The 24,078-nt window shown below is 38.7% G+C and overlaps 2 protein-coding genes and 1 pseudogene across 3 annotated transcripts in view; 2 read left to right on the top strand and 1 right to left on the bottom strand.

Moving 5' to 3' along the window:
• ZNF568 (zinc finger protein 568) overlaps positions 1-5,303 on the bottom strand; it is a 39,042-nt gene extending 33,739 nt beyond the window's left edge. Inside the window, exons 1-2 of the mRNA XM_082677644.1 lie at positions 5,187-5,303; positions 3,828-3,898 (exon numbers count right to left, since the gene is read on the bottom strand). The gene's annotated coding sequence lies outside the window, so the exon portion shown is untranslated. The remainder of the gene's footprint in view (positions 1-3,827; positions 3,899-5,186) is intronic.
• Positions 5,304-5,621: 318 nt separating this feature from the next.
• Positions 5,622-23,766, top strand: ZNF829 (zinc finger protein 829). Its single transcript, XM_082677050.1, has 5 exons — positions 5,622-5,761; positions 6,309-6,382; positions 11,078-11,204; positions 11,510-11,605; positions 21,594-23,766. Exons 2-5 carry the CDS (start codon positions 6,350-6,352, stop codon positions 22,571-22,573), a joined length of 1,236 nt encoding a protein of 411 aa, XP_082533176.1. The 5' UTR covers positions 5,622-5,761; positions 6,309-6,349; the 3' UTR covers positions 22,574-23,766.
• LOC309836500 (cytochrome b5 type B-like) lies at positions 15,135-15,803 on the top strand (annotated as a pseudogene). Its single transcript has 2 exons — positions 15,135-15,461; positions 15,689-15,803. The product of its transcript is annotated as a cytochrome b5 type B-like (transcript).
• Positions 23,767-24,078: the final 312 nt, after the last annotated feature.

Here is a 24,078-nt window from a genome sequence, read left to right as displayed (position 1 = left end):
AACTTTCTTGGTAGGAGTACTGAACTTCCTAACTCTTTTTACAGACTCTCTCCTAAACTCTGCCCATCTCTGAGCCACCTCACCTGTCCCTTCCATCATCTGGGTCAAATGCTCCATTGTCACACAGCTACTGCTGATCTCTGAAGGTTGAGATGTCATTCAGGCCTTTCCCACTCTAAACAGAGGGGTTAAGATAGGGTGCACGTCTAGCAATTCCAGGGTCCACTCTATCTCAGGACTCCCCAGCTTCGAGGGAAGGTCTCAGATCAGGAGGTCTCCTTCCATGATAGATACCTGCTCTTCACTGTTCTTTATCCTCACATCACAGATCTGTCTTATCTTTGTGGAGCCAGGACCTGTGGGCTTATGATATAAATCCAATTTACCTGATGTCTTCTCACTGGATCCCTATGGGAACCAGCCTCCAAGGTGGCCCCCAATGATCGTTGTCTTCTGGTATTCATGTCTTTCATACACCCCTCCCACACTGAATAGAGTTGACCTGCATAACCAATAGGATCTTGCAGAAATGACAGTGTGACTTCCAAGGTTAGATCATAAAAGATATGGTTTCTGTCTTGCACATTTTTGAATCACGCACTTTGAAGGAAGCCAGCCACCATGCCACGAAGACACTCAACAAGCCTTAGGAAGAGGCTTGTGCCAGCAGCCAACACCAATTTGCCAGCCATCTTGGAAGCAAATCCTCCTGTCCCCATTAGCCTTCTGATGACTGCAGCCCTGCCAGCAATTGACTGAAACTTCATGAAATATCTGAGCCAGAATACCCAGCTAAGTCACTCTCCACTCCCCAAAAACTGAGATAATAAATGTTTATTGTTGTTTAATATGTTTATTGTTGTTTAAGCCACTAAATTTTGAGGTACCTTATTACACAGTAATAGATAATTAATACAGTCCCAAACAATTAGCTTCCTTGCTTGTAATTCACAGTCCCTGGAGTCACTGACCAGAGATGCTGAGACAGCAGGAGTCTGGAAGAAAACTCAAAGACTCAGCAACTCAGGTTGAACCAATAGAAACACCAAGAGTCTAGAAACAAAGTGAATACAATAGTGATGTTCACATAATATCTGCTCCTCAAATATCTTTTGTGAGCATAAAGATGTAGGCCTGATGCAGTAACAGATATAAAGCTGAGTCAAAAAACATTCAGATTTTCATCAACCCCAGATCTAGTGTGAAAGAGAGGTGCATTAAAAGTCCAGCTATTCCATTTCCTATCTATCTTGACAACTGAGATAAACGAGAGTTGTAACCCAGAGCTCCCATACTCATCATTTGAAATGAGAATTATACTCATGTCACAGTGACACTGTCACATGACATTAATTTATCATCTATGGTGAAAAAAATGATACACAAGAGAGTAGACTAATCCTTACTCTGAATGACAGAAAAGAAATAATAAAACAAAACATTCAATTATAATAAATTTTGAGAAGTGTTATGCTTGGGATATACTCCTACTGTCCCTCACACAGTTTCTATTTTTTTTTGAATGGCAATTATCACTAATAAATTATATAATTTATCATGCATATTGTCTTTCCACCCCCTCATATAAAATACATGAAAACAGGGATTTATTTTTGTCTTTTTGCCACTGATAGTAGGTGCCCAAAAAATATGTTGATAAACTGGTATACCCACTAGGGAAAACAGTATGGCAGTCAAAAAATTAAGAATAGAATTACTATATGATCCATAAATTCCACTTGTGGATATATACCTAAAAGAACTGAAAGCAAACAGGTATTTGTACACACGTTTGTAGCAGCATTATTTGCAACAGTCAAAAGAAACAATCTAATTGTCCACTGACAGATAAATGGATAAACAAAATGTGGTATATACAATCAATGAAATATTATTCAGCCTTAACAAGGAAGAAAATTCTGACACATGCTTTAACATGGATGAACCTTGAGGACATTATGCTACGTTAAATAAACCAGTCACAAAAGGACAAATACTGTAAGATCTGGTACACGGAGTACATAATGAGGTAAAGTCAAATTCATAGGGACAGAAAGTAGAATGGTGGTTGTCTGGAGCTGGGGGACTGAAGGAATGGGGAGTTATTGTTTAATGGGTACAGTTTCTGTTTTGCAAGGTAAAAAGAGTTCTATGGATAAACAGATGGTGATGGTGGCACAGCCATGATGGATGTAATGCCACTGAACTGAACACTTAAAAATGGTTGGTAAGATGGTAAAATTTTTGTGTATTTTTTTGCCTTTATTGAGGTATATCTGATACACAAAAAACTGCACAAATCTAATGTATATATCCTGATCAGTTTGGACATATGCATACATCTGTTAATACCAGTACCATAACCAAGGTACTAAACATATACATCACCTCCAAAAACTTCCTTGTGTTTTGTGGTTTTTTTCCAGTAAGAACAGCTAACACGAGATCTACTCTCAACGTATTTTAAAGTGCATAATACCACTTTGTTAATATAGGTACTATGTTGTACAGGGCTCTAGAACTTATTCATCTTACATAACAGAAACTTTGTACCCATTGGAAAACAATTCCCCATTTCCCTCTCTCCCAGCCCCTGGCAACCACCATTCTACTCTCTGCTTCTTTGAGTCTGATTATTTTCAATACCTCATGTAAAAGAATCATGTAGTATTTGTCCTGTAACTGGCTTATTTCATTTAGCATAATGTCCTAAAGGTTCATCCATGTTGTCACAAATGGCAGGATTTCCTTCTTTCTTAAGGCTGAATAATATTCCAATGTACATATATGCCACATTTTCTCTACCCACTCATCTGTTAATGGATAGATGTTTCCATATCTTGGCTATTGTGAATATTGTTGCAATGAACATAGGGGTACAGATATTATGATAGCAAATTTTATGTCATGTGATGTTATCTCTATTTTACCACAATTAAAAAAATACACACACACAGAGTGTACCCTTGAACAACATGGGTTTGAACAGCGTGGGTCCACTTACAGGCAGATTTCTTTTTCAGTAAATACATACTACAGTACTACTACACGATTTGAGGTTGGTTGAATCTGCAGCTGCAGAACCTAGGATATAGAGGGCCAACTGTAAAGTTCTACTTAGATTTTTGACTGCAAGGGGTGAGGAGGGAATCAGACCCCCACGTTGTTCAAAGGTCAGCTGTACATATTGAGCAAATGAATAAACACTAATTTGGGGTAATTAAAATTAGAAGAAAGCAAAATATCAGATAAGAATAACATAGAAATGGGTGGGTAGTTTGGAGTTGGCAAGTGTTCTAAAATCTTAAGTTAGGGTTTTGTTAAACATGCATGTTAAAAATTCAAGGATAAGAGGGCTTCACTGGTGGCACAGTGGTTAAGAATCCGCCTGACAATGCAGGGGACACGGGTTCGAGCCCTGGTCCAGGAAGATCCCACACGTCACGGAGCAACTAGGCCCATGCACCACAACTACTGAGCCTGCGCTCTACAGCCCACAAGCCAAAACTACTGAAGCCCGCATGCCCTAGAGCCCGTTCTCTGAGACAAGAGAAGCCACTGCAATGAGAAGCCCGCGCACCACACAACGAAGAGTAGCTCCTGCTCACCACAACTAGAGAAAGCCCACGCGCAGGAACAAAGACCCAACACAGCCAAAAATTAATTAATTAATTAATTAATTATTTAAAAATTCAAGGATAAGAAACCAAAGCATTGGAGAAAGAAATGGGAATAAGGTAAACCTGCACAATAAAAAAGAAGGCATAACAGAACATAAAACAAATTTTTATCAGCAATCACAATAAATGTAAATGAATTAAACTCACCTATTAAAATAACAGTCAAACAGGATAAAAAGAGGAAAAGCCCAGCAATATGCTCTTAACAAGAGACAGACCTGAAGTATAAAGACATAAAGGGAAGGGGTTGTAAAATGAAATTCCTGGAAAATACAATAACAAAACACGAAAAGCAATATTATCAGACAAAAGAGAACATGGACCAAAAGACATTCACCAGGATAAAGAGGCATGTTTCTTAATGTCGTAGATTGGAATCTTGGTCCCAATGTTTCACCCCCTTCTAAGAGGATTACATATTCACACTTTTTGCCATTTAACTCTGCCTTGCCTTCTGACTGCGTGTAATTAATGTTACACTTAGGCACCTGAATAGCTCTGGCTAACCTAATATTAGTATACTTGGGAGCAGAGGTTTTTAAGGGTGTTTTTATGATCAGTCTTGCACTCTGGTGATCTACCAGGAGAAGAACACGTCCTGGTAACCACTGTCCTTTTAGCCTGAGCTGCAGAAAGAACACACGTGGAGCAGGTTTCAATCGATTCTGCAGTCCAGCCACCCAGGCAAGCCCAGCCTAGATAAGCTGAACACAGAACCTGCAAACCTGTGAACAGGAGAATAAATGCTTGCTGTTTCATGCCACTGAGTTTAAGAGTGGTTTGTTAGGCAGCATTATTATGATTACAATAACTAATACATATAATAAAAGAAGACACAGGAAGATGAAATAATAAAACTGGAAAAGATCACCAAGGGAAACTGGAGAGCAACAGAACCGGGCCAAGAACGGCTGGGGGGAAAAAAGGGCAGCAAAGGGGACTAAGATAGAGTAGCCAGTGGGGAGGAAAGACCACGTGAAACCAAATACAGAAAATTTTTTCAAGCGGTTACCAATTATGCCAAAGGCTACACAAAACTCAAATGTGGTAAGACAAACCACTACACATATCACAATTGCAAACACCTCCACACTCACACACACTGCACATCTACCTGACAATCAGAGACAACACCACACACGTTATCATAAATCACAGACAATTACAAACATCACCATGACAAAAATATCCCATCACAATTACTCCACCACACTCAACACAACCACACCCCCATCACTGTCGCATCATCACAATCACATACACACAGGATCACAACCTCACAGACCATCATAGTCACACACACACTAACTCTCCACCAGTTTCTTGTTCTAACAACTCCAGCCACGCTCCAGGAGCGTACTCCCACCCCGAGCACTCTGCACTGCCACTACTCAAGATCCTCGGGGCCTCCTTAAAGGCTCCGCCCCGTCAGCGGCGCGCGCTGGTTCAGCCCAGATTGCTTGAGGCCCTCCTTCAAGTCCCGCTCCGGGGACGCGGTAGCGTCACCTGCCGGAAACGCCCGAGTGCGCATCTAGCGCGCAGTTTCTTGGAGGCTGGGTGAAGGTGACACGCACGATGGCCCGGGCCAGGTGCCGGTAATGCCGAACCAACCCTCCGCGCCCGCCTCCCAACGGAAGTTCCACTACACAACACCTCCCAGAAGCCCTCACGGCCCGACTCAACTTCCGGCCAGAACGGAGCCGGAGTTTCCTGTGTGAGGGAGGCGGGTGGGCTAGGTCTGTTCTGGTGGCTGAGCCCGAGCGTGCCGAGTTACCGCGAACTGCAACTCTGAGACCTGGCTAAACTCTGAAAGTTGCAGGAGCAGTCATTTCGGGTGGACGCAGCGAGGGCGCTGAGAGGAATCGGCCGTGGGGCTCGCTGTGGACCACATTTCCCAGAGGGCTCGGCAGCCCGTCGCTTTTCTCGCGGGAACTCGAACTTTTCATCACGCCTGGCGGGAGCGTTAGATCCTTGAGGTGAAATCGTGGGCCCCTGGGGGAACTGGTTCAGCTCTGCAGGTTCGGACCCCCGGGGACCCGAAAGGCCTAAGTTGAGGAGACCGGAGGCCGATATGGAGCTCGGTACTTGGGCCTGTGCGGGCGGAGCGGCGTGAGAAGGGGGAGGTTATGCGACCCGTGTGCAGATATAGGATGCCTATCATTGTGGAATTGTGACTGTGTCCCCCTGTGGTGGTGTGTGCTTGTGACCCCGCGACACTGGGGTACCTGCGACTGTGCGAGTGTATGTATTCCGTGTTGAATTTGCGATTGTATCTGTGATACCATGTTTGGCTCTGTGTGCGGATGTGGAGTGCGTGTTCCCTTGTTTTAAGAATGACTGCTTAAGGTATGTGGCACTGTGTGTATGGATATGAGGCTCCTGTCAGCTGTGCGATTGTTACTCCAGAACTCTGTCCTTAGGAAATCTCTGTGAGGTTTTGTTAGATTATTGACCTCAACAGCAGTAACCTCAGCTTTCTCCTGAGACACTGGGATTGGAAGGGACGCCCCATTCCTCTGATCTCATTCGCTTTTGTGCTGGGGGATGGGGATGGGGCTGACCTGTGACCTGACCAGTTTGAGCAACAAGAAGAACCTGGTGTCTTACGATGACTTTCTACTTTCCAAGTTCTATCCTTCTCCAGGTGAGGCGCAAAAGAGAAGGAAACAATGCATGCTGAACTTATACAAGCAGTTTTCAGGGTATGTTGGGGTTTCCTCTTTTCTTTCGTTCTTCTGAAAGTTAATGCTTAATAAAGATGCCGTTTGATTATAGGTTCCTATAATTTTCCCACTGGAGAAAAGGATAGTTGAGCCTGCTACTGAAGCACAATAACTCCCATATACCTAATGTTTACTTATTTGGAAAATGGCTCCACTTCAGTTTGCCATGTTTTCTTCTTTTTATTTTTATATTTTTAATTTTTTTAGATTTTTTTTTTTGATGTGGACCATTTTCAAAGTCTTTATTGAATTTGTTACAATATTCTTCTGTTTTATGCTTTGGTTTTTTGGCTGCAAGGCATGTGGCATCCCAGCTTCCCCACCAGGGGTCGAACCCGCACCCCCTACGTTGGAAGGCGAAGTCCCAACCACTGGACCGCTAGGGAAGTCCCAAATTTTCTTCTTTTTAAATGCAATATTTATTATGACTTTAAAATAAAAGCATGATTATTTTAGAGATTTTAAAAACACAGATTACCAAGAAAAAATGAAATGAGACCACTCAAATAACTAGTGTTAACATTTTGGTGTATTTTCATTATTTTTCCGAAATCAGATTATGCTTCATTTATCATTTTATATCCTACGTTTTCACTAAAAAGTATCATTCTCCTGTGTTGTCAAATGATCTTTGTAAATACCATTTTTCAAAGATACACTTTTTTTTGTGAATGAGTTATGGTTTATTCGTCAGATGAGCTGTGTCAGACATGAAATCTTTCAACACTTATTTAAAATATTTATTTGTACAAACACACATATACATAGATGCATGTAGGTTTTAGTTGCGATTTCCATGATTAATAATGAGATTGAACACCACTTCATATGTTTATTGGTTATCAGGGTTTCTACTTTTGTGACACACCTGTTGAAATCTTTTATTTTGCTCTTGGATTATCTTTTTTTTAATATATAAATTATTTATTTATTTTATTTTTGGCTCTGTTGGGTCTTCATTGCTGCGCACAGGCTTTCTCTAGTTGCGGAGAGCTACTCTTCGTTGTGGTGCACGGGCTTCTCATTGCAGTGGCTTCTCTTTGTTACAGAGCATGGACTCTAGGCGGGCAGGCTTCAGTAGTTGTGGCATGCGGGCTCAGTAATTCTGGCTCGCAGGCTCTAGAGCTCAGGCCTCAGTAATTGTGGCTCATGGGCTTAGTTGCTCCGTGGCATGTGGGATCTTTCCGGACCAGGAACCTGTGTCCCCTGCATTGGCGGGGGATTCTTAGCCACTGCGCCACCAGGGAAGTCCCTGGATTATCTCTTATTGATTCATGGGAATTCTTTATATTTTCTGGATATGGATCCTTTATTGATTATATTTTTCTACTATCTGGATTGTTTTATCACTTCCCTTAAGGTAGTTTTACGAATAAAATCTGACTTTTTTATTATATATTTTTTTATTTTTGGCTGCGTTGAGTCTTTATTGCGGTGCACAGCTTCTCATTGCTGTGGCTTCTCTCGTTGCAGAGCACGGGCTCTAGGCGCGGGCTTCAGTAGTTAACAGCGTGGGCTCTAGGGCATACAGGCTTCGGTAGTTGTGGTGCGCAGGCTCAGTAGTTGTGGTGCACAGGCATAGTTGCTCTGCAGCATGTGGGATCTTCCTGGACCAGGGCTCGAACCGTGTCTACTGCATTGGCAGGCGGGTTTTTAACCACTGCACCACCAGGGAAGTCCCCCTAATTTTTTATCAATTTTTTTTCCCTTGGTGGTATCTTTTTGTATCTTATTTAGGAAATCCTTCTCTGTCCCAAGGTTATGTAAATATTCTATATTTATATTTAAAGCGATAATCCCGTTTATTTACTTAACCTATTTTTAATTATTCTAGCTCCTCATTTGAGGTAATTTGACTTTTCTTCCTCTGGCTGTTTTTAAGACTGTCACTCTGTTTTTGGCTTTCTGTAACTCAAGTATGATGTGCCTAAATGTGCATTTCTTTTTATTTATCTGCTTGGAATTTGTTAAGATTTTTTAATTTGTGGATAGGTATTCAGGAATATCCTCAGCCATCTTAAAAGATTGCCCTGCCTCATTCTCTCTCTTCTTCTTAGGCTCTAATTATACATAGGTTATAATTTCTCCCCCTTTTTTTTTTTTGGTCTCTTACTCTCTTTTTGGTTTTTAGAGTTAATACTTGTAGCTAAAATCAAAGCAATATTAGGCAAAAGAACTTTGCCTTGTTTCAGGACAGGAGTGGAGGGCATGGCAGGTAGCTAGAGTTTTGGGGTTCTTCCTCTAACTGGTAGAAAAAAATATATCTTTATTCAGTTATGTTTCAACACTTCTAATCTTGGGGAGCTCACCAAATCATAAGGCTCTCAGTTCACTTTATGATTCTCATATCTGAAAATTAGAGTGTACCAAGGTAGAGGACTCAGAATAGGGATTGTGTTTTCTGAAGGTATAAATTGGGGGCTGAAACTAAATTTGGAACTCTCAATTTTAAAAATGTGTGTTTGGTACGGAGCCAAAGAAAACCAGGATGAGAATCAGTCTCCCCAAGTCTGTTCAGTGTAAGCCCTTTCTATCTGAATTTCTTCGGAAAAGGGCTGAGTCTTTCCTAATCCATTCTCCTTTGCCGAAGCCCAAACAGAGCATCTGGTTCCCCTCCCCCATCAACCTCTAATTACACTCACCATCTCTGTAATGAAGATTATTGCCCAATATTAATGGGAGTAACTCTAGGGAGGTAGTATACTGTAGTGGAAAATAAATTTTTAAAGGAATAAAATGAATTTTGTTCTTAGAAGCTAACCTAATGTTTAATCAGGAAATATCTGAAACATTCCAGGTAAAATCAGAAAAAGACAAGGGTATACAGCATACAGCATTACCAATGTTATTTAACATTGTTCTGTAGGTATTAACCAAAGCACTTAGACAAGAGGAAAAATTAGGTTAAAAATTAGAAAAGAGAGTGTAAGATTATTACTTTCTGCAGATGCTATGACTGTGTACTTGGAAAATCAAATCAACTTATAACCAACACTTTGAAATAAGCAGGGCTCCATAGGGAGCAAGCAAAAGGATTTTCTTTCCCCTATAATTTCCACTCTCAACTCTATGGCTAATGTTTTTGTTGCCCTGAATAAAAGCTTGTGTAGTCCCTATAATTGTTTTGATCACTCTGGTATTCTTTGGTTATTTTCAGTCACAAGATCAGTCTCATTTTACTAATTACAACCTCTAGTTGAGTATAATAATGTGCAAATTTCATTTAAAGCCTTTTCTCTGAGCTCAGGTTTGCTCCAAGCTAGAAGCTTACAGTGTGAAAAGGGGGACCTACTAAGCTGCTTTGTTTCTTTAACCTGAACTCCTCTTCGCTCAGTAGTCAGTTTCTTTACTATAGTCCTCTATCCTCCTCTTCTAGGTGTTGCTCTCTAGGTCTGCTCTCTAGGTCTAGATATTGTTCGGGGACTTGCCTTTTACAATTATACTGGACTTAGTTCACCATTCTCATGTAAGTTTTCTAGTTTCAGAGTATAATACCTTTCATTTTCTTAATTTACTCTCTAGTTTTGATGGAACACTTAGGCCAGTAGCTTCCTAAGAAAAACTAGACAGGAGATAATTTAACATTCATTCTCTATGGTTCTACAATTGTCTTTTTTTTTTTTGCCGCACCACATGACTTGTGGGATCTTAGTTCCCCAACCGGGGATCGAGCCCACGCCCCCTACATTGGAAGTGTGGAGTCTTAACCACTGGATCGCCACGGAAGTCCCTAGAATTGTCTTGATTTAATCGTCACACTAACTTGGTATTTAATCTTTCTTTTTTTTTTAAATGGGTTTTAAAAATTGTTTTGTTTGGGAAAAGTGCGCCTTACAAGAGGGCAGCTGCAAAATACAGAGACGTCTGCAACAATTACTTGTTTGTGCTTAAAGTGAAAGAATGAGTGGTATCCAAGGAATCAAAGCAGTAGGTGGACAAATCAGGAGCATCTCCAAGTTATTTTCAGGAAATAGAACAACAAAATGCAAAGCCATAATTTCCGATCAAGGAATTCTTCTAAGAACTTAGCTTATCTCGTGGATTACCACCCTTCCGTCCCCTTTTAGTGGAAAAGCATGACTTACTATTGCAAACCAATTTTGGTATTTAGTCTTGCTTTGTATATAATCTTCATACTAGCTTTGGCTGTGTGTGGAATTCTCGGCCAGAATTTGTTGTCTTTTGTAATATTAAAGGAATCACTTCATTTTCTTGTTTTAAATGGTGCTGTTGAGAAATCCATTGCCATTCTGATTCCTGAAACTTTTTATGTGATCCACAGAAGCTTTTAGAAAGTTCTGTTTTTCCCTGATATTCTGAAATCTTACTCCAAAATATAAGGTGTTTTTTTTTTTTTTTGTCCATCACATTTTTCCCTCTCTTGGGGCTTAAAGAGAACATGGGAAGGAATTCTCATTTATGCAGACTTTACTGTGGCCAGGCACTGAACTGCATGCTTGCTATTTCATCTCATTGGAAAAGTCCACTCTGTTTGCACATTCCTAGACATACCCCTCTGTATATAGGAGATATATCTTATATTGATTTAATCGATTCCAGCTCCTTCGATTTGATTAATAATCTCTGTCCTTTTATGTAGAGCCCTCTACCACTTCATCTACTATCATCTTTTTCTTCTCTCTTTCCATTGTGAAAGCATGTTTCTTGTTTCAGGGGTCAGTGATGTTCAGGGATGTGTCTATAAACTTCTCTCAGGAGGAATGGGAGTGCCTGGACTCTGGTCAGATGAATTTATACAAAGAAGTGATGTTGGAGAATTTCAGCAACCTGGTTTCAGTGGGTAAGGATAACTATCCCCCCAAATTCAGAGTCTGCCCTTGGGAATGTGTCCTTTCTCCATTGTGAATTACACATTTCAAGTAACCAGCAAAATTTCTGCACTCTGTTCCCCAAGGAATGGTTGAGTTAGAATGGAATGCAAGGGTTGGAAATGGGCAGCTCCACTGGGCTGTGGCTGAAGCTTCATCTTCATCTTTCTCTGGTCCTTCCCTATAGGGGCATCTGTTTCTTGATCACCAAGGGACCGGATCTGATTTCTGGGACACCAACAGCATAACCATGTCCCATGTCTTTTCTTGTGATCAGGACTTTCCAGTTCTAAGCCAACTGTGATCTCCTTATTGGAACAAGGAAAAGAGCCCTGGATGGTTGACAGAGAGCTGACGAGAGGCCTTTGTTCAGGTAAGTGAGAGGTGATAGAGCAGGAGCAGAGCCTGAGGAGGTATTACCTATATAAGATGTTATCAGAAAACTCCCCTCAAGCCCTCTTCCATAAAAGAGGTATCTTGCTTTTTTTCTCTTATACTTTATTCCCAGTCCAATGTAGCAAGTACCTTCCTTTGTCATTTCTAAGAGTTATTCTACCCACCTTTTAGATTTTATTCCTTCATAGGATCTGCTGCATTTAGACTTGTATTAACAGTAGATATTCCCACCCTAAGAAGTGTGTGTGTGTTGTGTGTATGTGTTTCAATACTGGTTTTCATTTTATTGACTTTCTAAGTATTTGTTAACTTCATTAACCAGGTTGTCCTGGATAGTAATTCATTGTTTCATTTATCAAACATTTGATTTTTTTTTCCATTAAAAAAATTCAGATATAACATACATATGGAAACTACATGAGTGATTGTATAGTGTGAAGAATTACAAGTGAATGCATCCATGTAACCACCACTTCAGACAAGTAATAGAAAATTACTAGCACCTTAGAATCCTTTCTGCCCTTTCCCAATCACTAGCCTCTTTGTCCTCCTCTTGACTTCTAACTCCGTGAAATAATTTTGCCTTTTTCTGAGCTGAATATAAGTGGAATCATACAGTATTTATACTTTTGCCTTTGTTTTTTCTCAACTTTATGTTTATGGGACACCCATGTTATTGCATATAACACCCATGTTATTGCATATAGCTGATGTTCATTCTCAGTGCTATGCTGTATTCCATTCTATGAATACATTTTATAGTGTGTATTATATATTGCTAATTATTATGAATAAGTCCTTTCTACTATTGACCGTTGGGTTGTTTTCCAGTTTTTAGCTATGTGAACATTCCTTTGGTGCATATATGTACACATTTCTTTTGGGTGTATACCCAGGAGTGGAATTACTGGTAATAAGATATGTGTTGGTTCAATTTTAAAAGATAATGCCAGTTTTCCAAAGTGGTTATACCAATTTATACTTCCACTAGCAGTGTGAAAGTTGCTATTCCTCTGCATTCTTACCAGTTCTTTTTTTTTTTTTAATTTTATTTATTTATTTATGGCTGCGTTGGGTCTTCGTTGCTGCGTGTGGGCTTTCTCTAGTTGCTGCAAGCGGCGGCTACTCTTTGTTGCAGTGCATGGGCTTCTCAATGCAGTGGCTTCTCTTGTTGCGGAGCACAGGCTCTAGGCGTGTGGACCTCAGTGGTTGTGGCTCTCAGGCTCCAGAGAGCAGGCTCAGTAGTTGTGGCCCACGGGCTTAGTTGCTCCGTGGCATGTGGGAGCCTTCCGGAGCAGGGCTCGAACCTGTGTTCCCTGCATTAGCAGGCGGATTCTTAACCACTGCGCCACCAGGGAAGCGCTTGCCAGTTCTTGATATTGCTAGACCTTTTAATTTTAGACATTCTGCAGGTGTATGTGTGTGTGTGTGTGTTCTGTGACTTGCCCGTTTAAGTTTCTTGCTTCTATTCATTAGGTTGTCTTAATTTTTCTTAGTGATTTGAAGGAGTTTTTTGTATATTCTGTATATGAGTCTTTGTAAATATCATCTACCACCTTATAGCTTACTTTCTTATCCTTTTAGTGCTGTCTTTTGATTTTATTAATTTTAAGTAGTCAGGCTTATCTATCTTTTCCTTTATAGTTGTTGCTTTTTGTGTTCTGTGTAGGACTCATTGCCTACCCCAAAGTCATGAAGATGCTTCCTTTGTTATATTCTAGTAGCTTTTTTGTTTTACCTTTTACATTTAGATCTCCAATTTCCTGGAGCTGATATTTGTTTATAGTATGAGGTAGGGGTCAAATTTCATTATTTTTCCATGTAAATATCCAATTGACCAGGCAATGTTTACTGAAAAGACTTTTTCCCTTTCTCTATAATGCTACCTTTGTCATAAATCATGTGTTGCTATATCTGTGAGTCTGTCTCTGAACTTTATTCTGTTCCATTGGTTTGTCTACCTTTGTCCCAATACCACACTATAATAGTACTGTAGTCTATAATAAGGCTTATTTGGCAGAGCAAGCTCTCCTGCTTCTTCTTCTTGATAATTTTCATATAAATTTAATTTATTTTATTATAATTATTTTTCATAAATTTATTTTTAAATTTCTGGCTGCGTTGTGTCTTTGTTGCTGTGCACGGGCTCCTCATTGTGGTGGCTTCTCTTGTTGCAGAGCACAGGCTCCAGGTACACGGGCTTCAGTATCTGTGGCTTACGGGCTGTAGAGCGCAGGCTCAGTAGTTGTGGCACACGGGCTTAGTATCTCTGCGGCATGTGGGATCTTCCCAGACCAGGGCTCAAACCCATGTCCCCTGCATTGGCAGGTGAATTCTTAACCACTGTGCCACCAGGGAAGTCCATATATAAATTTTAGAATCAGCTTATTAATATTCACACACACATAAAAATAACTGCTGACATTTTGATTAAGGTTAAAATAAAGTTATACATCAGTTTCTGGAGAATTAACATTTTGGAACAGTCTTCTAAAAAAGTTTGATTTTTTAATTTGTGCAAGTAGTCTGCTAGGTGCTACATAGTTTAAAAAATATGTAGACTTATTAAGAAATTCATTGTTTAATGTGGGAGCTAGAACATTTCTGTAAATAATTTCTACAAAGTAGAATTCAGCAAACAAGAAGAACAAATAGGAAGCTCAGAAAAAAGTTATAAAACAGTCAAAAAATACAGAAGTGGTATTGATTCAATAGAAATTAATTGTTGGATCCTTGGAAGTAGATGTAACCTATCGAGATAGTGATAGAATTAGACCATGCCTCCATTGAGAGAGAATTCTGGATTCAACAAAGCTCTAGGAACCTAGGCAAGAGTTTGTGAATCTCCTTCCTTGCCCTCCATAGGTCTCAGCTAGCCTTAAATATTTTATAAGCAGGGATCCAGAATTTTTTTCCTCCATAAATTGAATCATTTTCCTCTCTATCATCTGTAAAAGAATTGAACTTTCTTCATTGATTTCTGGTGCCATCTTTATTGGATAATAAATTCGCATATATGAGTCTTTCTCAGCACTCTATTGTCTTGTTATGGTATAATGCCAGTACGAGTGTCTTTATTTCTTTGGCTTGTATTTTTTAATATCTAATATCACCTTATTTTTCAGATCAAAGGTTTACTTAGCCTCTGGAGTATTTTTGCTTTTTTTGTTTTTATTTCCCTGTGTCTCACTGCTTTTCCTCCCTACCAACTTGCTTACTCACTCCCTTCTCTATCTTTCCTTGACCCCATACTTTTCCACATGATCTCTGTTTATTCTTTTTCCACTTTTTTATAATTAATTAAATAGTATTAGATAAATAACGTGAAAGGTAAAACTATTGTTTAAAAAGGAAATTTTTTAATATTTAAACTTTTTAAAGAGAAAATCTTTGTGAAAAATAGACAAAGATAACTTACCTTAAACTCCAAAAGTAGGAGCACGAAGTCTACCTCAAGGAAGTTGTCAGCGGAAACCTGGATAGCGGTGGAGAAGAGCTTAGGCCCAATGGCGACTGTGGAAGCAAGCAGCAGCAATGGGAAAGGGCAAGGGGGTCGAGACCTCAGTTACCTTTTACTGATTGGAGGAGGTGGCAAAGCGCAACTCCCTGAAGGAGATATGGCTGGTGATCCACGGGCAAGTCTGTGATGTCACCTGCCTCCTTAACGAGCATCCTGGTGGAGAAGAGGTTCTGCTGGAACAAGCTCGTGGAGACGCAACTGAAAGCTTTGAAGATGTAGGCCGCTCGTCTGAGGCCAGAGAAGTGCTCAAGCAGTACTATATTGGTGATGTGCCTCTGAATTACATTAAACCTGGAAGTGGGGGACTTCCCTGGTGCTCCAGTGGGTAAGACTCTGTGCTCCCAATGCAGGGGGCCCGGGTTCAATCTCTGGTTGGGGAACTAGATCCCACATGGATGCCTCAACTAAAAGTCCATGTGCTGCAACTAAGAAGCCCTCGTGCATACCATAACTAAACATCCCATGTGCTGCAACTAAGACCCAGTGCAGCCAAAATAAATAAATATTTTAAAAACAAACAAAGAAACGTGGAAGTGGTAGCAAGGACCCTCCAAAAAGCAACATGTGCAAAAGCTGCTGGTCGTATTGGATCTTCCCCATCATAGGCCATGTTCTCTTAGGTATTCTGTATCGTTACTACACAGCGGAGAGCTAATCCTCCCAAGGAGACCTTGTTGAAATCTGGAAAGCATATCCACTTGGGAATGAGAACTAGAGACTTGTTTGGAGGTTGAAGCAGTGCCTTCTCTAATCCTGCTAATTGTACTCTTACCCTTCGGAACCCAGACTGTTGGCCAGATATCCACCTCAGCCCTGGGCCAATGTCCAAGTCATTTCTTAGAGCCTTACTCTCAAAGTACCTGCTCATTGTTCTGTGTCCTTGCCGTTGTTCCCTCTCTTTATTCTTTTCCATGGGCACCTTTATGTTTCAAAGTTTCTTTTGTAATTACGGTCCACATGTCCTAGTGACATTGCCCTTTGGTAAAATTGCTTTCCAGTACTTTGCATATTAGACATACTTAACAGGGCATCACGCTCTGGTTTTGAAGCTTTTCTTTTTCCCTTTTTCTTTTAAGTAAATATTGTTAAAAATAAATAAATAAATAAAACTCCAAAAGTACAAACCATACAGCAAAAACATGGACTGGAAATACATCAGAATTAAGGATTTCTGCTAAATGAAGGACACAATAGACAAATCTAATGCACAGTAGACTAGAAGATACTTGCTAATTAAGAGGAAGAAGTTAGTGACCCCAATAAAAATACCAATAAAGGTTAACAAGACTAAAATGCTAATAAGCCTACCAGATGTTCATAGTTATTAATAATTAGAAATGCAAATGCAGGCAATAATGAAATATCACTTCACTTATTAGGCTAGGAAAGTAGAAAGCTGGGTAATGACAGCTGTGGGTGGGGACAAAGAAATTCTTATGCACTTTTGGTGGAAGTGTACAGTGGTGTTGCCTTTCTCTACAGCCATCTGGTACTACTTAAACAGGTATACATATGCCCCACTTTGGGGTATATATCTAAAATTGAAAATAATGTAAAAGGATAAATACTTCATGTCTTTCAAATGTCATACCAGTGTATCATCTATCGGGTCCATTCGAGGATTATTTAATTATCTTGGGAAATGTATCATTGTTTCACTTACTATTTACTACTCATTAGGGACCAGGTTCTCTTAAAATTAGATGTTAAATTTAAAAAGATTGATAAGTTGCGAATGATTCGTCTGGTGGAAAAGGTAGCTGAAGGGTATGGTTTTATTATCCTATAACACAGTAACTCGTTTTTGTATCCAACTTAGTGATGTTATTCCTGCATTCTTTAGGGTACCATATGAACTCAATCTCTCCTAGATAATTGGAACTAGCTTGATCATTCCTCTGGCCCTCTCATTAATGAGTTAAATAAATCTTTAAAACATGCTTAGCATATTCTGTTTCATTGGTTTATGTGGTTGTCTTTATGCCAGTACCATACTGTTTTAACTGCTGTAGCTTTGTTTGTTTGTTTGTTTGTTTTTTGCGGTACGTGGGCCTCTCACTGCTGTGGCCTCTCTTGCTGCGCAGCACAGGCCCCGGACGCGCAGGCTCAGTGGCCATGGCTCACGGGCCCAGCCGCTCCGCGGCATGTGGGATCCTCCCGGACCGGGGCACGAACCCGTGTCCCCTGCATCGGCAGGCGGACTCTCAACCACTGCGCCACCAGGGAAGCCCTGTAGCTTTGTTTTATACTTTGAAATCAGAAAGTGTGATACCATTAGCTTTCTTACACTTCCTAAAGATTATTTTTAGCTCTTCCAATTTTTTTTTCTATTAATATTTCTGTAAAAAATGCCATTGGGATTTTTATAGGGATTGTGTTGAATCTGTAGATTACATTTTAACAGTATGAACTCTTCCAGTCCACAAGCACGCGATTGCTTTCCATTTAGTGTCACCTTTAATTTCTTCAACGTTTTATAGTTTTCACTGTACAAGTCTTTCATCTCCCTAGTTAAGTTTATTCCTAAGTATTTAATTCCTTCTGATGCTATTATAAATGGAATTGTTTTCCTGATTTCCTTTCAGATTGTTTATTGTTAGTGTATAGAAACACTGTAGTTTTGTATCCTGCAACTGAAAACTAAATTTGTTTAATTCTGACAGTTTTTATGTGGAGCCTTTAGGGTTTTTTCTATGTCATTTTCAAATAGGGACAATTTTACTTCTAAGTTTGTTGAGAGTTTTTAATCATGAAAGGATGTTGAATTTTATGAAATGCTTCTTATCTATTGAGATGATTGTGTGATTTTTATCCTTTATTAATGTGGTATATCACATTGATTTTTGTATGTTGAACCATCTTTGCATCCTACAGATAAATCGTAGTTGGTCATGATGTATGATCCTTTTAGTGTGCTGTTGAGAATTTTTGCATTTATATTCATCAGGGTTGTTGGCCTGTAATTTTCTTTTCTGTGACTTCCTTGTCTGGGTTTGGTCTGAGGGTAATTCTGGCTTCATAAAATGAGTTTGGAAGTCTTCCCAGCTCTTCAGTTTTTTTGGAAGAGTTTGAGAAGGATTGGCATAATGTGTGGTAGAATTCACTAGTGAACCTCCCAGCAAAGAAGAGCCTAGGCTTTTTATTACTAATTCAATCTCCTTACTAGTTATAGACTTTCTATTTAGACTTTCTGTTTCTTCATGACTTTCTATTTCTTCATGATTCAGTCTTGGTAGGTTGTATGTTTCTAGGAATTTTTCCATTTCCTCCAGTTTATCCAGTTTCTTGGTGTATAATTGTTCATAGTATTCTCTTATGACAGTTTTAATTTCTGTTACATCAGTTACAATGTCTCTTTTATTTCTGATTTTATTTGAGTCTCCTCTCTTTTTTTCTTAATCTAGCTAAAAGTTTGTCAATTTATCTTTTCAATAAGCCAACTATTAGTTCCATTGATCTTTTCTGTTGTTTTTCTACTCTCTATTTCATTTATCTCTGCCCTAATCTTTATTATTTCCTTCCTTCTGCTAACTTTGGGTTTAGTTTGTTCCTTGAAATGTAAAGTTAGGTTGTATATTTGCAATTCTTCTTTTTCAATGTAGGAACTATAAAATTCCATTTTCATACTGCTTTTTCTGCATCCCATAAGTGTTTTTGTTTGTCTAAAGATATTTTCTAATTCTTTGGGCCATTGGTTGTTCAAAAGTGTGTTTTTAATTTCCACATATTTGTGAATTTTCCAGTTTTCCTTTTGCTGTTGATTTCTAGTTTTGTTCCATTGTAGTCAGAAAAGATACTTGATATGATTTCCATCTTAAATTTCTTAAGATTTATTTTGTGAACTAACATGTCATCTATCCTAGGGAATGTTCTGTGTATGCTTGATAAGAATATATTCTGCTGCTGTTGAATGGAATATTCTATATATGTCATTTAGGTTCATTTGCCCTATGGTATTGTTCAAGTCACTTTTCTTGCTTGATTTACTGTCTGATTGTTCGATCTGTTACTGAAAGTAGGCTATTGAAGTGTCCTGCTGTTGTATTTTTGTCTATGTCTCCCTTCAGTTTTGACAATGTTTGCTTAATATACTTAAGTGCTCTTATATTGGGTGCAGGTATGTTTATAATTGTTATACCTTCCTGGTGAATTGACCATTTTATCATTGTATAATATCCTTGTTTGTTTTTTGTGACAGCTTTAGCTTAAAGTCTGTTTTAGCTTAAAGTCTATTTTATCTGATGTAAGTATAGCCACCCTTGCTCTCTTTAGGTTACCATTTGCATGGATTACCTTTTCCCATCCCTTCACTTTCAGCCATTATCTGTGTTCTTAAATCTAAAGTGGGTCTCTGGAGGACATCATATAATTGGATATTGTTGTTTTCTCCATTCAGCCAGTCTCTTTTGATTTGAGAGTTTAATCCATTTACATTTAAAGTTATTATTGAAGGATTTACTATTGCCGTTTTGTTCGTTGTTTTCTGTTCTTTTTGTAGTTCTTTTGTCCCGCTTTTCCTCTCTTGCTGCCTTCCTTTTGTTTCTTTGATTTTTTGTATTGATATGCTTTGAATCCTTTTTATTTTTCTTTTCTGTAATCTCTATAAGGTATCTTCTTTGTGGTTATCATTGGGCTTTCAAAAATATAACAGTATGTTTTAAGCTGATAACAATTTAACTTCAATCACATACAAAAACACTTTTACTTCTCACTACCCACACTTTGTGTTATTGACATTGTACTCTTCTGGTACATAGATATGTTCACCAACCAGGAAGCTTCCCCCAATCCTTGCCAAGTTTTTTACTGGGGGTGTCATTATGTGGGGAGTGGTGACCAGTCCCATCCCTTGAAACTAAGGGTCCATTGTGAATCACTTTCTTATCATAAATTCAGGTATGATCAAAAGGCACTTGTTGTGAATAACAAAAGACAGTCTAGTGGTTTTTGAAGTTCCAGTGGTTTTTGAAGCTCTGCCAGGAACTGGAAACAAAGACCAGATGTATTTTTTGTATCAGAAGTATGTATATTTTCTGTTAATTCTTTCTTCTCAGTTCAGTACCCATGCCCACACCTATGCTGGATGTTCCTGAGTCCAGATTTTCTCTGGTTCCATTTTTCTAGATTTCTAGTTTTCTGTGAGAATGAACAACTATAATCATCCTGTCCTGTGGGATGGGGAGGAGATACAGTCTTTGAATTCATCCGTCAGCTTTTACTGTTCTCTGCACTCCACTATTAGAAGTGCCTGATGCCTCCAGTTCTTGTGCATTTGTAGGGATTTGCACCATGAATCAGTACTGTGGAATTTACCCACTGTTGGCTCAATTTGATATTCTCCAGTCTGCAGTCACTTATCACTCATCCATTGGCTTTCCAGTTTCCAAGTTTTATTGCTACTGTTTCTTCTCCAGTATCTTTTGTCCTAGTAGGGTTTTCCTTTCCCCTTGTTAAGCTTTTATTATAATCTTCCTGTGGATTCGTGAACAAGAATTGGTAAATTTATATATACTGTCTGCCATTTTTAACAGAAATTATACCCCCCTTTTATTAAAAATACAGTTGACCCTCATTACTCACAGATTATTTATGAATTCACTTACTCCCTAAGATTTATTTGTAAGCCCCAAATCAATACTTATAGTGTTTTCATGGTAATTAGCAGACATATGCAGAGTGGCAGAAAATGTTGACATGGAGTTCCTATTTTCTCACAGAAAATGTTTCATTCTTATTCTCTTCTAACACTCAAGGTTCCTCCCTTCTTAGTAACTGCCATGACTTGAAGATTCCATTTTTCTTTCCCAGCATCAGCATCACAGAATTCCAAGGCAAACTATTTTCAGTGAATCTCCAACATACATGAGGCTCTATTCACAGAAGAAATTTACGTGTCCTCCATTCTCACCAGTTTCATTCAGCACCCTAGACTTGTTGAGGGCTGTCCCCCAGTGTGAATTTGCCAAAAACATACCCTTTGCTTAGAGTTGCTGACCCTCTCCCACGCCCATTTGTACATTTCAACACATTTATTCCTCAGTAGTCCTATAGGTATGACAGTTATCCACAAATAACAAAACATATAGTATGACGCTCTGTGTGTGAGTATATGCTTATATAAATGTATATATGATTAGAATCACTGTATAATGTGGAGGATGGCCCTGCATAGTGTGGATTCATTGAAGTTGCAGGTGATTCTGATCCACACCAGGATTATAGAGTCATCTATTTCCCTAATTAACCCTCTTCAACTTCCTCTGTTGCTTCTCCTTAATGTCTGTGCTTTTCTTATCAATTTTACAAATTGCCTAGCCATATTTGAGAACTGTCTAAGCATTTACTTTCCCGAATATTTTCAGCTTAATCTTTGCATTTCTTTTTCAGAAGTTTAACCTTTCCCAGCATAGGAAAAATGAGCATATGCCTTTTTATTTTCTTCCAGATCTGGAATCCATGTGTGAGACCAAGTTACTCTCTCTAAAGAAGAGACATTTTAGTCAAGTGATGTTTACCCATGAAGACATACCCACTTTTATTCAGCCCACGTTTCTTATTCCACATCAAAAAACTATTAATGAAGAGAAGCCCTGTGAATGTAAAATATGTGGAAAGGCCTTTAATCAAAACTCACACTTTGTTCAACATCAGAGAATTCATTCTGCTGAAAAAAACTATGAATGTAAGGAGTGTGGGAAATCCTTTAGTCGTGGCTCACTTGTTGCTCGACATCAGAGGATTCACACTGGTGAAAAACCCTATGAGTGTAAAGAATGCGGCAAGGCTTTTAGTTGTAGTTCATATTTTTCTCAACATCAGAGGATTCACACTGGTGAGAAACCCTATGAATGTAAGGAATGTGGAAAAGCCTTTAATTATTGCTCAAACCTTAATGATCATCAGAGAATTCACACTGGTGAAAAACCCTATGAATGTAAAGTATGTGGAAAAGCCTTTACTAAGAGTTCACAACTTTTTCCACATCTGAGAATTCATACCGGTGAGAAACCTTATGAATGTAAGGAATGTGGGAAAGCCTTTACTCAACATTCAAGGCTTATTCAGCACCACAGGATGCATACTGGTGAGAAACCTTATAAGTGTAAGGAATGTGAGAAGGCCTTTAGTAGTGCCTCAACACTTACTAACCATCACAGAATTCATGCCGGCAAGAAACTCTATGAATGTAAAGAATGTGGAAAGGCCTTTATTCAGAGCTCAGAACTTATTCAACATCAGAGAATTCATACAGATGAAAAACCATATGAATGTAATGAATGTGGAAAGGCTTTTAATAAAGGCTCAAACCTTACTCGACATCAAAGAATTCACACTGGTGAGAAACCTTATGACTGCAAGGAATGTGGAAAAGCCTTTGGTAGTCGCTCTGACCTCATCCGCCATGAAGGAATTCATATTGGATAAATGATAGGCCCTTATGACTGTAAGGAGTGTGGAAAGGCCTTTGGTAGTCGCTGTGACCTCATCCACCATGAAGGAATTCATATTGGATAAATGATAGACCCTTTTAATAACCTTTATAATAATATATTTTAAAACAGGTAATGCAAAAAATAAACAAAAAATCCCAGATAATGCATGATCAAAGTTCCTCTCTGTAGTAGTTTTCTAGGGCTACTATAACAAAGTACCAAGTACCACAAAACTAGGTGGCTTAAAACAACAGAAACTTATTCTCTCAGATTTTGAGCCTTGAAAACCACAATCAAAGTTGTTGGCAAGGTTGGTTCCTTCTGGGGCTCTGAGGAAGAATCTGTTCCATGCCCTTCTCCTAGCTTCTTGTAACAGTGATTTTTTGACATACCTTGGCTTGTAAACGCATTGCTCCAATCTCTGCCTCCATCTCCACACTGTATTCTCTCTGTGTCTCTTCTCTCATATGGACACTGGTCATATTGCATTAGGGATCACCCTAAGGACCTCATCTTAACCTGATTGTATGTGCAAAGAACTTATTTCCATGTAAGATCACATTCACAGATACCAGGTGTTAGGACCTCAGCATATTTCAACCCGTTACACTCTGTTAACACTATTTTTTCTAAAGTATTTGTAATTTTATACATAAAGTTAATCAAATGTATTTTAAAATGTGAATTCAAGGTCTAAATTAAACTCCCTTTTCCCCCCAAAAAAGATTCTATCCCAAAACTACTTATTCCATAATTCCTTCCCAATTAGTCTCTGCTTTGATTATATAGTTTGTATTAACTTATGTTTTAGGGCCGTCTTTTCTGTATCTGTGGCCTACCAAATTACACTGTAAATTGTGTTACATAGGCTATCTTTGAATTCATGGTGGAATTATAACTTTGTTTTTGAAGGCAGCTGTATTCTTTTTACCTTTTGTAAAATTAATATTTTCTTATTGTAAAAAAAAAAAAAGAGGACACCAAGAAAAAAATAAAGATTATTTGTAAGCCTACCAAACAGAGATGACTACTTCAAATTATCACAACATATCCTTACAGGCTTTATTTAGTGTAATTGTGACATGCATGCTGTACCATAACCTGCTTTTATCATGCTACTATTTCAGCAAGTATAGATGTTTATGTATCATTCCTTTTAATGGTATCATAATAATCTTTTCTGTGGTTGACTATCATTTTGCTAAATAACTACCAATAAACATTTTGGTGCCTGTTTAAACTTTGCAGTTATAAAAGTTGCCTTCTAAATGCAACTTTAGTACTTTTTTTGTTTGAAACTTAAAAACATTAAATATCAGTGCTGAAATAACTGATGAACATTTTCTTCCTATAAAAAATTGCCAATAACTCCCAATTCCCTCATAATCACTATTACAGATTTGTTTTTATCCTTCGAGACTTTTTAAAAATTTTATTTTATTTTTGGCTGTGTTGGGCCTTTTTTGCTGCATGCGGGCTTTTTCTCTGGTTGCAGTG

Source organism: Grampus griseus (genome assembly GCF_964374135.1).
Source record: "Grampus griseus genome assembly, chromosome: 19".
NCBI classification, from domain to species: domain Eukaryota; kingdom Metazoa; phylum Chordata; class Mammalia; order Artiodactyla; family Delphinidae; genus Grampus; species Grampus griseus.
The sequence above is the reverse complement of the archived record's forward strand: the minus strand, read 5'-3'. Positions and strand labels throughout refer to the sequence as shown.